The following is a 13,616-nucleotide window of genomic DNA, read 5'->3' on the forward strand; positions in this document are numbered from 1 at the left end:
GGCCAGTGCATGACGCCTCCTGCCCGCAGGTCACAAGTTTGACAGCCCTGGTCTAAAGTATTCCAATGCTTTTAGAGCAACGGCCCTGGATGTAGCAACAGCATCAGTATACAGTACAAAGAGAGGAGGAAGACATTAAAGATTTGAGAGTTTTCAGGAGACAAACAGCCATGAGAGTCAACTCATATAAATAAAAAATGTTCATGGCTGATTGAGATGAAAGATATTTCTGGCTTCCAGTACATAGCATTATAAAAGAATGAGGCACCGAGGCACTGAGGGTCACATGAAAAATATTTAATTTAAAAAAAATTAAGTTTTCTCTCCCCCATTCCTTGATAAGAGAGGTAGCCTGACAAGTACACATATTTCACCTACGTACATATTTCAATGAAAACAGCACCAATCACATTTTGGAGGACACCTAGTTGGTTCAAGTAGGAAAGGTTTGCTCTGTATATAAATAATGTGCTTAGATCAGTTTTGATACAACAAAAGGAAGTAGGAAATTACGGTCTTTGTCACAGTTTAGAAAAACGTGCACCTCAAACATTAAGGATGCTTGTATGCTGGTGAGAACTTTAGAAACTAAAAAGAAAGTTATTTGTTGTGTATTGCTGGGGTAGGAATGAAGTTCTGCTGGAGAAGTAAAAAAAAAAAACCCAAATCCATATGGTTGTTGTGATCATGCAGTTGCAACCACCTTCTTGACTTTTTTTGAAATCCCCCCCAAAAACGTCTGGGTAGAAAATCTGTGTTCTTCCCCGAGGGCTAAGCTTCAGCTCCAACAATCCTTCATCGATGGCTGAGAGATATACGCGAGCAACCTCTGGAGAGCCCAAGCAGCCCACCCCTGGTGTATGGGAAGTCCTGCATAGATAGTGAACGGTACTAGGACTAATCCACACGTGCCAACTTTCCCAGTGCAACACCACCAGAGAAGGACATCCTGGGACGTCAGGGAGAGTTACAGCAACTTGACAACGCCTCTTTTATCACCCAACACCATGCCTGTACCTTTCTTCTCTGTCGCACGGAAAGATACAGGATTCGCTTTATAGCATTGGCTTCACAATATTCATATTTATAACAACTAGTCCAAGTGGCTCATAAATACCTTATCCAAAGTAAAGACAAAACCGTGCCGTAAATGCACCAACTGTCTGCCCACAATCGCACGCTGTGCCCCTTGAAAAGGCACCTTTTGCCACTCCATCCCTTGTAGCAATGACAAGCAAACTCCTGCTCCATCTTGACCTTCTGCTGTTGGCTTAAAGTCCTGTTTGCCAACTCAAGAGTGGCTATGCCCTCCGTAGGATTAGGACCAAGGTGTAAATAAGCGTCAGAGTCCATTCTCCGGCGAATGCAGCGGCCATGATTATTGCAGATATGACGGCTGCAGAGCTCAGTTGCCCTGGTCACGTTGACAATATATGGGCCTAAAGTGCTTGTCAGATATTTGTGGAACTTTAAGCAATTGGTCTGTAAGAGAGGGGAAGATATACATTAAGAAACATAGCAATTACCATAATTGATATAAATCCAGAGAAAAATTGCCTGGCTAAGGCTGAATCCATTGTAGAAGTACAGCATTCTACCAAGGGCCTGAGGAGAAAGTGTTTTCAGTATCTGATTTTCTTCTCTCTGAGGTAGGGCTAGTGCTCTCTAATCTTGAGGTAAGGAATCCAAAAAAAATCATGTGATCCCTGGAATGTCTTTCTTGGGGGCTACAGATTGAGGAAATCCACAGAATAACAGTTTTGGAAAATCCAAATTGAGATCAGGACTGACCGACAATTTGGAAACATATTTTTTTTTTGTTTATTACATTTCTGCACTGCCCAGAAATAACTCTTTACCTTTTACCTTTTATTTCGATTTTTATACCGCCCCCTCTCCCCAAAGGGACTCGGGGCGGTGTACAGTCAAATGAAATAGATAAAATAGACTACAAACATGGAAACATAACAACATAGAAGAACTCTGAGCTGTTTAGAGAAATTGCCAGCTTTACATTTCCCTTGTTACACCAATGAGAAATCTCAGAAAGGGTATTGTTTGTCTTGTGTGTTTTATTCATGCATTAATACACTAAACTGCACTAATACTGTATGGAACCTGTAATAAGAGATGGTCAGTCTTGGCTGTACCATTTGAAACCATTTACCTCTCTAAATAAAACAGATCTTCCATATTTCTTTGTCAAGAAACCCGAACAACAGACCATAATTATTCCTCGCAGTATCTTTCTATCTATGATGGATGTTTAATTAGTTACAGAACAGCTACTAATGATGCCACAAACACTTGAAATAGTATAACCCAGATGCAGGATGTCACTTCAAAGAGAAGGATTAGTCCAAAGGTGCATAACCAAATGTTGCTGAACCACAATTTTCAGATTCCTTCACCATTAGCCAGCCTGATAGGGGCTGCTGGAAGCTGTAATTCAGCCACATCTGAAATGTGACACTTTGCCTATCTCTAGATCAGGTCAAAAATATTGATTCCCCCCCCCCCCGCCCCCATTTCTCATTAGCACTGGATTTTAAATCTCTTTTATTTATTGCAGAAATAAATTGCATTGTATGCAAGTTGATCTAAAAACGACCAGATAATAAGAGATACAGACAGCCTGAGGTCTATCCTCACCTCTGTGGCAAGTAAGGAGCAAAAATGAATTGGAAAAAGAAAGAATAAGAAAAGAGCATGGAGAGTTATGGAACTACATTACCCGGTTCCGAGAATATTCTGCGTCTCCCCAGAGTACAAGGCCGTGAGCACCCATGGCTGCAGCCTGCCCTATGGTGTACACCAGGTCTGTCTAGAACAGCAAGAGAAACCATCACAAAGAAATTAGCAGCAACAGGATTTCATCCTCCTTGCCCCCTTCTAAATTTTAGATTTTCATATGCTGTTTCTATATTTTAACATTTATTGTCTACTGTCCAGAGTCCCTGCCTAAGGAAGAGGGATGGTTCAAAAATGTGAAAAAATAAATAATAAACAAGGAAGAGGTCGAGACATTTCTGGTGAACCTTGTTGGAAGAAATATCCAGGTCCAGGTCCAAGGAGCCAGGAGAAAGGCACTGGAAATAAAATGGAGCCTGTAGGCTGATTGAAAAGAAAGGTTCCCTTGATTGATGAAGCAGAACCACCAACCACATGTAATTCAGGGACAGCTGGCAAAATGGAGTCGAGAGTGGGTGAGTTTTTATAGCTTCTGGATTCCTATGCGGGTCATGCAGGGGTCATAGCTGGCTCTATAGACAAAAGAGGAAACGGAAATCCTAGGTGTTAGTCTGAGCTAATTTTGTCAACCTTTTGCTTGTTGCTTATCTGAGTTTCTGTCTGGACTCCATCTTTCTGAATGGATTGCCAAATCTGCATTTCTAAAAGCTGGCCTCCTCAGTTTCTGCTTGGGGCAAGGAAACGGGGGCTGGTTTCTGCCTCAAGATTTTTTTTAAATTTCTCCTTTAGGGGAAATATTTTATCCTGCCTCTTTAATATTTCCCAAAATATTTAATTCTTTGGTGGGGGGGGGCTTCCAACAACCTCTTGCCATTTACTTTGTGAAAACCTGCTTCTAGAATTGTTCCCTGGTCATGTGATTAGATTCTTTTTTAAATGTAGTCAGCGGTGAAATTCAATTTTTTTTTACTACTGGTTTTGTGGGCATGGTTTGATGGGCGTGGCAGGGGAAGGACACTGCAAAATCCCCATTCCCTTCCCACTCCTGGGGGAAAGGACATTGCAAAATCTCCATTCCCACCCCACTCTGGAGCCAGCCAGAGGTGGCATTTTCCAGTTCTCTGAACTACTCAAAATCTCTGCTACCAGTTCTCCAGAAACTCTCAGAACCTGCTGTATTTTACCCCTGAATGTAACTATTTACAAATCACGATATCTGATGCTGATGATTCCATGATATTGCAAGTTTTTAAAACTCCTATTTTTCTGCGTGATTTTTTTTTTAAAAAACTGATCTTATTTCTGAATCCTTAAGACACTTACAGTAAGCTCTTCCATGGGGAATAAAATCTCTTGAGCTAAAATTCTTGTTCCAGTGTGGACACAAAAAAAATGGATGCAAATTGTCAGAAAGCTTGTTCCGCTTCAATAGATGCTTGGGGACAAACTTCCTAACACTACAAGCAATGAAGTCAGTTATCACTTCATGGGATATATTCAATCAGAGACTGGGTGTTTATCTATCAAGGATGCTTTAATGTTGACTTCTGCACTGAACTTGGCCTAAATAGTCCCTCCTAATTGCATAATTCTCTACACCAGGACTGTCAAACCCGCAGCCCATGGGCTGGATGCGTCACACTCGGGCCACGCTCACACCTGGTTTAGCCAAGGGGGAAAACGTTGTGATCCCTGTGATGACGCACGTTTGACACCCCTGCTCTACACCATTCTCCCAATGAAGAGAATGATGAAAACAAAGCTACTGTGGGTTTGCCATGTTGAAACAAGGGTTGGGAGGAAGGGTTATTCCTAGCCCAGTGAGATCATCCACCTCTAGGTTTTTTTCCACATGAATCTATGACAATAATCCTAACCAAGGCATTTCCTCTTCTGTCAATCCCTGTTGGTGGTGGGGGGGGGGGGGGGTGGACCACAAAGATCTCTTTCTTTTGCTCCATTCCTTCCCAATAACTGGAGGTTCACCTTCTCTGCCAGCTCTTCCTGGTCTACTTTCAGCAAGAGGCCCCCATGGATCATTTCCAGAGTGCTGATCTCTCCCTGTTTACACAAGTTTCCTGCTTCAATCCTGGGCACACATGGAGATGTGTGACATTCTTTTAAGTGCTTCTCGGTCTATCTATCTGCCCATCTACCTATCATCTGCGTTATAGCCTCCATAATCGGACTGCCATCCCACTTGAGTTAAAATATACATCCACTTTTTAAAAGGTTCCTCTTCTGTTAATTTGTTTTTTTAAAGTAGAGCCAGGCAACAAAGCCCTTCTTGGCTTCACAAGAGCTCCCTTAAGTTAGATCAAAGGAGCAATTTGATACAATGTGGTGCCTTGACTCAAAAACTACCAAAGAGACGGAGAGGCATCAAAGAAGCCAGATGAGAAGAGCAAAGCTGCTTTCACTTAGAAATAGCACCTTGCCCCAGTTCAGCTTGAAGGGAAGGAAAAGCTCCACCAGCCAGGAAGGGGTGTTGCTGCTCTTTGGGAAGGGGACTGCAACGCCACCACCTGGGAGTAAAGGCCTCATTTACTAGAGCTACCAACAATCGTCCTTCAGCCCTGCACAAATGCAACCCCCTTCCAAAGGCTGAATGAACTGCACACTGCTACGAAAGGCAACATATAGTGCTGCACAATGAACAAATAGAGAACTGTCCCCGAGATAACTGGAAATTTTCCGTATCAGCAGAAGAAGGTTTTTAAAATGATGAGCATGGCCGACACCATGATGTAAAAAGTGAGTGCAGGTCTTATAGGCTCTGCATTAGCCCCGGGTTGCTGAGGTTTTGCAGCCTAGGTTAAGTAGTGATCTTACAACTAAAGGAGGGGAAAATATTTTTTTAAAGGAGGGCTGGAAGCAATTATGTGTATCCTGCCCATTCAAGAGGAAGAGTGTTACACAAACATTTTTTAAATACATCCATTTTTAAGTGCAGAGTACGTTTCAATCCAAGGGAAATGGCCCACTCACATCACCCTTTTCATCGCACAGTGATTCTCATTTGGATGCCGTTTGGCATCTCTCGCTGAGAAACCTAGTGGGACAGCTCTTCTCACCTTCCCAAACGAAGCCTGAAACGTGGGGATCAAATGCATTTCTTTCTGTCCTACAAGATTCCATTCACAGGTCGGGTTTAATTATCACACAGTTCCAAAACAGGCACAGAGTTCTTGATGCCCAAGAACTCTGCTGGGCTCAGAGCTAAAGTTCATGGGGAGGCAAAGGTTAAACAGTGAAAGAATCTCACCTGGCTCAGCTCCTTCAGGGTGTAGGTGTAGAATGGCCTGGCATACACGAAAACAGGTAGGGAATGTTGGGCAGAAGGCAACTCGGCCACTCTCAAGGCCTCGCCCACTTTGGCCCTCACAAACTTCTTCCCTTGAGGAGAGGTTCTCAGCATCTCTTCCAAGTAGATGGACGGGTAGAGGGCCCTGCTGTCCTCCCAAAGCCAAGAGAGGTCATTATTGCGTTGCACTTCCACCGGGGGACAGTGACCCGTGAAGCCCTCAAAGTCATCCAAGTAATCATAGTTGTAACAGTCGGGAAAGAGGTAGTAGCCCCACCAGCCATTGGGGCGCAGAGATTGGGCTGAGCGGAGAGTCTTCGTCATAAAATGCTGCGCAGCTGTCTCAAACTCCCATTTGGCCTCCAGCTCAGCTTCATAATCAGATAAATGGGGGTTTCTTTGCTTGACCAAGAGGAGGGACATGTCCCGGTAGATATTTTTTTTGTCCCAGTTCCGAATCCACTGAGGCCTCCAGTTCTCCCAGTCAATCACAGCGAGACCTGCAAAAGAGTGGGAGGGCATGGCCACAGCGATGTCCCTTGTCATCTTCTCCAGGTGGTCTTTCAAGCTGGCGTTCTGAGGACAGCCGCCGTGAACCGCAGTGGATGGCACTGTTGTGTTCATGTAATACGGGTATAAGCCTAGTTGATCGTAGTAGAAGATGGTAATGTTCCCACCCACAAAGGCTTCCTGGGAATTCACCAGGATGCCGTAGGAGTCCAAGTGGAGAGGGACGTCATAGGTAGCTGCACAGCGAGCCGTTGGTGCGTTCCAAGTCACTAGGAAAGGTTTGTCTTTTACAATGGGAGGCAGGGCTGGTTTCAAGTTATGAGCAGCAAGAGGAAAGGCAGCCGGCCCATCTGGCAAGAGTAGCAGCAGCAACAAGAAGGTTTGATGACCCAGAGAATGGTAGAGCCTCAATTGTGTCGAAGCCCATTTTAGCACCCCGGCTAAGCGTGACGTTCTTGAGTGGTGTGCAATCCTGCAAGGAGGACAGAAGACACTGTCAACATGGCATCAGCACTGTACTGATCGATTATCAGCCATTACTCCCTCCTTCTAAAATAAACCCCCTGCTCTTGAATGGCACTTCGCCCATTACAAACTGGTTTTCCCCGACAGACAGACGCTGAAAACTCCAGGGTCATCAGAAGCACTCAACCTTTTGACTAGTATAGACCTTTCCAGCAAGCCATCCTTTTATTGGACTTGAGAGCAGTCCACAGCCCCTCAATCCTCCATCAGTGTGCTATAAAAAGTACCATAAAGCTCTCTGCCTGGATCAGGGAGGGGGATCAGGAACCCCCTGGGGCTTGGAGACAAGGGCATGACAATAAATGAGAGTGCACTGAAAGCCTTCTTTTTCTTTCCATGTAAAGCAGCACATGAAGGAGTCTGCCTGTTTGCTAATTGCCACTGCTGCCGGGAGATTCTCCCCAAACTAATTTAATCTGTACTGTAATATCAGTGAATGGAGAAAGGGGAGGGGGGGAAGCTAAATTAGAAAATATTCAGAACTGCTTCCTGTGCTATTTATGAAAGCTGTGTGTGTGTGTGTGTGTTTCACTTTGCTGCTGCGGTTGTGTCATTTTCTCATTGCTCCTTCTCTGTTGAGATTCCAATCCATTTGGATTTTTTTAAAAAAGAAAAGAAAGTCCATATGTTTATATTTAGCATTCAGTGCCTCTGAAAAGAGTATGGAGACGAAGTTCTGAATCCAAAACCCCAGAGGCTACAGTCCCTGGTAGAAAACTGTGAAGAAATCTGGATGCTGCTTTCCGTTCCTTCCCTGACAATCACAAGCGCCTCTTTCCTTATTTGTTTGGGCCAATTCCACCAGGAACTGAGCAATCACATTAACCTCACTCTACATAGGTCACGGAGCAGACATTCAGAGATTGCCTTCCTCGATCATTGGTGACTTCTGTTGAACGCACTGTTCCCCTGGAGATAAAAGATTTCTCAGCCAAATGCATTATCCATTAACGTCTAGACCTCTCTCTCTATTTTTTTTTGAAAGTAGTCATAATGCATGCTGTAGTTGTTAACAGTACCAAAGTCTTTGGCTGAGTTGCCACTAACTATTAAGTCCACACAAACTTTAGTGACAGCTCGGATGCCTAATAAATTAGACAAGAGATGCTAACCACCTGTTTGTTTGCATTCTCCCCTAAACTTAGCAGCAGCTTTGCTAAAAAAAAAAAAAAAAATCTGGCGATTCGACGGTTCAGTCCTTTAAGGTTTCAGAGCGACCCCCCCATCAACCAGCCATGTCAGGAAGATATCATCATACAACTGCAAGCCATCCATGGGCCTATTCAGCCATCCGTGTTCAGTTTCCCCACCACACGTATTTCTGTATTCTAGCTTTTTATTATATAAAATGCCAGCATCCTCAAGAGTTGGGCATTGTTTAAATCCATGTGAATGAATACATAAATGCATTTCCATTGGATTACTTGAGGCTAGGGTTCTTCCAAAGAACAACAAACAGGATGGATTTAGAAGCTGGTCCATGAACTTTTCCCCCCTGCATGTGTTTGCTGTGTTAACCTGATATATATATCCTTTATAAATTAGCTATCTAGTCAGCCTGGATGTACTGTACAAGTAAAAACAACCCAAACCATAAGCATCAGTAGTAGGGCATAGCTGATATGCTGATTTTGTTTTTAAAACACTATTTAAACCAATCAGCCCAAAGGGGAACAATTACATACATCCACTAAGATAATAGCAAAAGAAAAGAACATAGTAGATTTTATCAGAACCTGATCTTCAAAAGTACATTAGGGAGCTGGAAAATTGTAGCATTCCTTGAAGGCAAGATTAGTCTCACAACTCACAAGCTGGATCCTGGTTATGGCAAGACAAAAAGAAATGCAAAACTTCAGATTGAAACTTTGAAGAATATCCCAGCCTCCTTCTTGGGTGGCAAATTCTGGGGGAATAAGTTGTGTCTTCACCAGAGAGGGCCTTCTACTGGATTCATCCTTTGCTTACATCCCAGGGGAAGTAGTTTGAAGCTATGAATCCAGAGGTTCCCTTAGCCACCTTATAATTAAACAGCTGGGTTGAGGTTGGGACAAGACAGAGCCCAGGGCTCTGGAGGTTTTTTGTCATCCCATCTGGACAATTTTTTAAAGATCAATCTTACTACATTGCCCTCACTGTTGGATGTGCTCATTCATGCAGCCCTCAACCAGTGAAAAACAGAGGCACCAATTGCATTCTTTTCCAAGGGTTTTGAATGCTGTTGGGTGAAATGGGGGAAGCACTGAAAGGAGAAATGGGGAAAAAGTTACAATAGAAGAAAAAGAACAAGTAGGAAAGAGGGAAACGGGAAGATGACTAAGGACGCACGACTTAACAGGAAGATCAGAAAAAGCAACAGGAAAGGAAATGAAGGCATAATATAAAGAACCAATTTCTCATGTTTTATAATAGAGAGGACAAGTAGGAAGACCTGTTCCCCTTGCTTTTATAATATCTAGACTCTAAACTATGAATAATGGATCTAATACTAATCAATCTCTTTAAGGAGACTGAGAAGGTAAACAAGGTGAGACAGGAAAACTGCGGAATTTTTTGAGCTCTACATTCATCATTTACATGAAGTAACAATGGAGATGCACACCTGGTGGTTGATAGAAAAAAGTACTTAGACTTAATACTCAGGTCATTTCTTTCCGAGCCTAGACAATTTAGCATGAGATCATTTCTTAATGAAACCTCATTACATCTGATAGGTTTAGACACTTTGTGCTGTGATGATATAAACAATGGCTGATTACAGAAGTGATATTATGTCCTTCTTCCTGTCACTCAACTAGGGGGAAAATGCCCAATAGCTTTTCAGCAGCTCTCTGTGTAAATTCAATATCTTAGGAAGCTACACAGACAAGTCCAGGCATTAAATGAAGCTCAAAGGTAACTTTAGGAGAGTGATACTGAGTGGAGAGCAAGTATGACCACTGTATGAAAGAAAGATGGGCAAAAGTGTACTGCTGAAAGACATCCATTATTCTCCTCTCCATTCAACTATTTAGAAAGAAAATGGTAATTCAAAAACGTTGGTTTCTATCAACTTCAAAATTATAGTAACTCCTTAATGAGGCTCTGATGATGCAGCTTCATCTGCTAGGTTTCACGGAGGATGCCTTGGGAAACTACGACCTCAAGGATGCCCAATTTAGGATAGTCCAACGGCTTGTGGACATTGATTTACAATATCTACGAGCCAGAGCCAATAAAACTTACTCCCCCCTGACTCTCAACCAAGTTAATAACTATGGACTGAGGATGGCTTCCTATTTTTATACCCTAACCATTCCCAAGTACAGAAGAGCTTTTTCCCTAGCTCGCTTCAATGTCTTGCCCTCAGCACTTCTGGATGGTCGTTTCAAGAGGCTCCCGATTAATAAGCGGCTGTGCCCTTGTGACAGAGCCGAGGTTGAGACAGCGGAGCATGTCCTTCTATTTTGCCCTATGTATAGCACGGACAGATCTAGGTCACTGTCTCTTCCTGAAATCGTCCCTTCTGGACCTGATGGCTGTGATTTGTTTGTGCATTGCCTTGGGGATGTCTCCTCGTACATCACATCTCAGGTTTCCAGGTTTTTCTTGAGAGCTGTGACCATTAGAGGAGAGAGCTGTAACCTCCCTTAGTTGGGCTTTTGGTGACTGGCTGCTGTGTCTCTTTTGTAGTGGTCGTGTTTTGGTCTGTGACTATAAATAAAGTATTATTATTAAACTTCAAAATTATAGTAACTCCTTAATGAGGCTCTGATGATGCAGCTCAAGTTCTAGAGTACTTCTAGGCATAGACACAGCAATGCATTCAAGAGACACTATGAAAAAATAACTTTAGATTTGCCTTCTGATTTTCTCATTATTTGTTTATGAAATTTGTGTACCACCCAAAATCAGCCAGGCTTCAGGTGGCCTACAGAACTGACATGATAGAATAGAGTACAACATTGGAATAAAATTATTTAAAATGGCAATTGGACTAACAGGCTACATTGTGGGAAATGGTGCTACTGGACTTTTCCTACTGGAAAAGTTACCTGCTTTCTGGAGGCTGTGAAGATTAAGGCCATCCACATTTTGGACAACAAGCCATTCTAGAGCAATAGAGTTGCTACTGAGAATGGCCACCATCAGGCCAATGAGGACCTTTAGCAAATGATCCCTCATTGTCTAGACAAGATGGGCAGAAACCATTAGGGAATAGAGGTACATAGAACCTTAACCCTGAACATATAGGACTTTATAGGTAATAATTGCACCTTGAATTGCACTTGGAAGCCTACAGAGGTGTAACATGGCAATGCTATTACAAGCACTCAGTACACATGCCACTGCGATCAGATGAAACTTTGGGGAAGTTTACAAAAACAGCCCCCTATAACATTGATCACAGTAATTTAATTCAGCTACATCAAGGATACGAGTGAACATCTTCAGTATATCCTATTCCAGGCCAGGGCATGGCAATCACACCAACCAATACTCTGCAAAAGCCCTACTGGACATTCTCTCTTCTGTTCTTCAAGTTGGAGACCATACATTTCAGAGGGACTCATACCGTGCAACTGTTCTTTCCTGAGGAGAAAATCCCCATCAAGAACCATAGATGGTAGTTATGGAATCAGTTATCCTGAATCAACAGTCACTCCACTTTGCTTGGTCTATGTCTGAGTCTCCCCACACACCCCACCATTCATATCCTGATAACTACCAGATTAGGATAATGACTTCTAATCCATTTTGCAATAGGCACGGAATTCAGATTATTGCTAAGTATCATCTTCATAATGATAACTTCACACCAGACCGGCAGACATTCTCTCCTAGCAATTTCATAGAGACAGAATAGGGGGAAGGAAACGTTATGTAGTAAAAAATCCCAGGTGTCCAACCTCACCTCTTCTCACTGGATCTCCCTGTTTAGAGAGAAGTAAAACCACCGAAAGATTATGCCTCCAGCTCATACATGTAGTCCAGAAGGATGCTGTGGTTGACATTATTAAAATCTGCTGAAATATTTTTATTTAATTCCATTTACGTGGCTATTTATTTTGCCAAGGTGACTCTGGGTAGTGAACAAAAACACCAATATAAATAACTAAAAATAAACACAAAAAGCAAAAAATGACAACAGAACCTCCAGATACATAGGTCATCCATGAGAGCAACTAATGTTTGTATTTCATGCCCAAGTCTGAAGCCAAGGGTCCAGATAGTTTATATCCATGATGGCAAACCTATGGCACGCGTGTCACAGTTGGCACGCAGTGTCCTCTCTGTGGGCCTGCAAGCTGTTATCCCAGTTCAGCTCCACCGTGCATACGCACGGGTCTCCCGCCAGCCAGCTGATTGTCGAGTCTCTGCCATGCATGCGTGGGGGCCTGCACGAGTGGGGGTGTGGCGTGCCCGGGGGACCACACGCACATATGTGGGGCAGGGCGCATGTGGGTCTGTGCATGCACGTGTGGGGTGCATGCCTGAGGGGGTGGGGCACATGCACAGAGGCACACACACAGAGTGCATTTTGGGGGTTCAGGCACACCGGTGCACATTCGCTCACACACGGTTTGGGCACTCGGTCCGGAAAAGGTTAGCCATCCCTGGTTTATATCCCCCAGAGCCCTGTACAAATTTAGCTCCACTTTCTTAATAACCTTCATTAAAAAAAAACCCACCTTAGATCAGTGGTTCTCAACCTTCCCAATGGCACGACCCTTTAATACAGTTCCTTATGTTGTGGTGACCCCCAACCATAAAATTGTTTTCATTTCTACTCTATAACTGTAATTTTGCTAATGTTATGAATCGTAATGTAAATATCTGATTTGCAGGATGTATTTTCACTATTACAAATTGAACATAATTAAAGCATAGTGATTAATCACAAAAACAATATGCAATTATATATTGTGAATATTTCTTAATATATCTGTAGGAAGTTAACACCCAGCCCTCTCCCAGAAAAATGAAATATCCTAGGAAATATTGAAAAGGCAGAATATTATATTTTCCTGGATGTGAAAAAGGGAGAAAACACATTTTAAACACAAAGTAAATTCCTACAGCTTCCTGCCCATCCCCACTTTGTCAATGGGCCATTAAGAAGACCAAGCTAGTCCATTTTACATAATAAAGAGTTCTCCCCTTCACAGCTCCAGGGGGATGGAATTAAGGCATGATAATATTGGCCCTTTACCCAACTCACCACATGGTATCTGAGAACTCTGGATTCAAACCTGGATTCAAAACTCAGCCTAGAGGGTTGCCCTTGCACGGGCCCATGGGAGTCTGGCAACCAATCAGAATTCATTTCTTACACAGGAACAGGAAACAGATAGGTGGGGCCGAACAAATTATAAAAAGCCCTGCAAGCCTTTTTTCATTCTTCTTCTCTTCACTCTGCTCTTCTCTTCCCTTCTCTTCTTCTCCACCAACATTGAAGCATGTGATCACCTTTTCTGTTCAGGAACTAAAGTCATGTGGTCCTGTCCACCATTAAAACCATCTTTCCAAGCAGCCTCCATGTCTCCAGTGTCTTTTTCCCCACTTGGAGCCGAACCCAGAAGGACATTTCTTCCAACAAATCTAT

General features: G+C 43.1%; 1 protein-coding gene across 2 annotated transcripts in view; it reads right to left on the reverse strand.

The window, feature by feature from the left end:
* Positions 1 to 282: 282 nt before the first annotated feature.
* The window catches only part of LOC309384743 (hyaluronidase-4-like), a 47,928-nt gene continuing 34,594 nt past the window's right edge, over positions 283 to 13,616 (reverse strand). For both annotated transcript variants that reach the window (XM_081938486.1, XM_081938487.1), the window contains exons 2-4: positions 5,957 to 6,977; positions 2,735 to 2,824; positions 283 to 1,482 (exon numbers count right to left, since the gene is read on the reverse strand). In XM_081938486.1, coding sequence (XP_081794612.1) covers positions 1,108 to 1,482; positions 2,735 to 2,824; positions 5,957 to 6,977 — 1,486 coding nt within the window. In that variant the 3' untranslated portion in view covers positions 283 to 1,107. The remainder of the gene's footprint in view (positions 1,483 to 2,734; positions 2,825 to 5,956; positions 6,978 to 13,616) is intronic.

This window comes from Natrix helvetica, assembly GCF_964273705.1.
Source record: "Natrix helvetica genome assembly, chromosome: 1".
NCBI lineage: Eukaryota > Metazoa > Chordata > Lepidosauria > Squamata > Natricidae > Natrix > Natrix helvetica.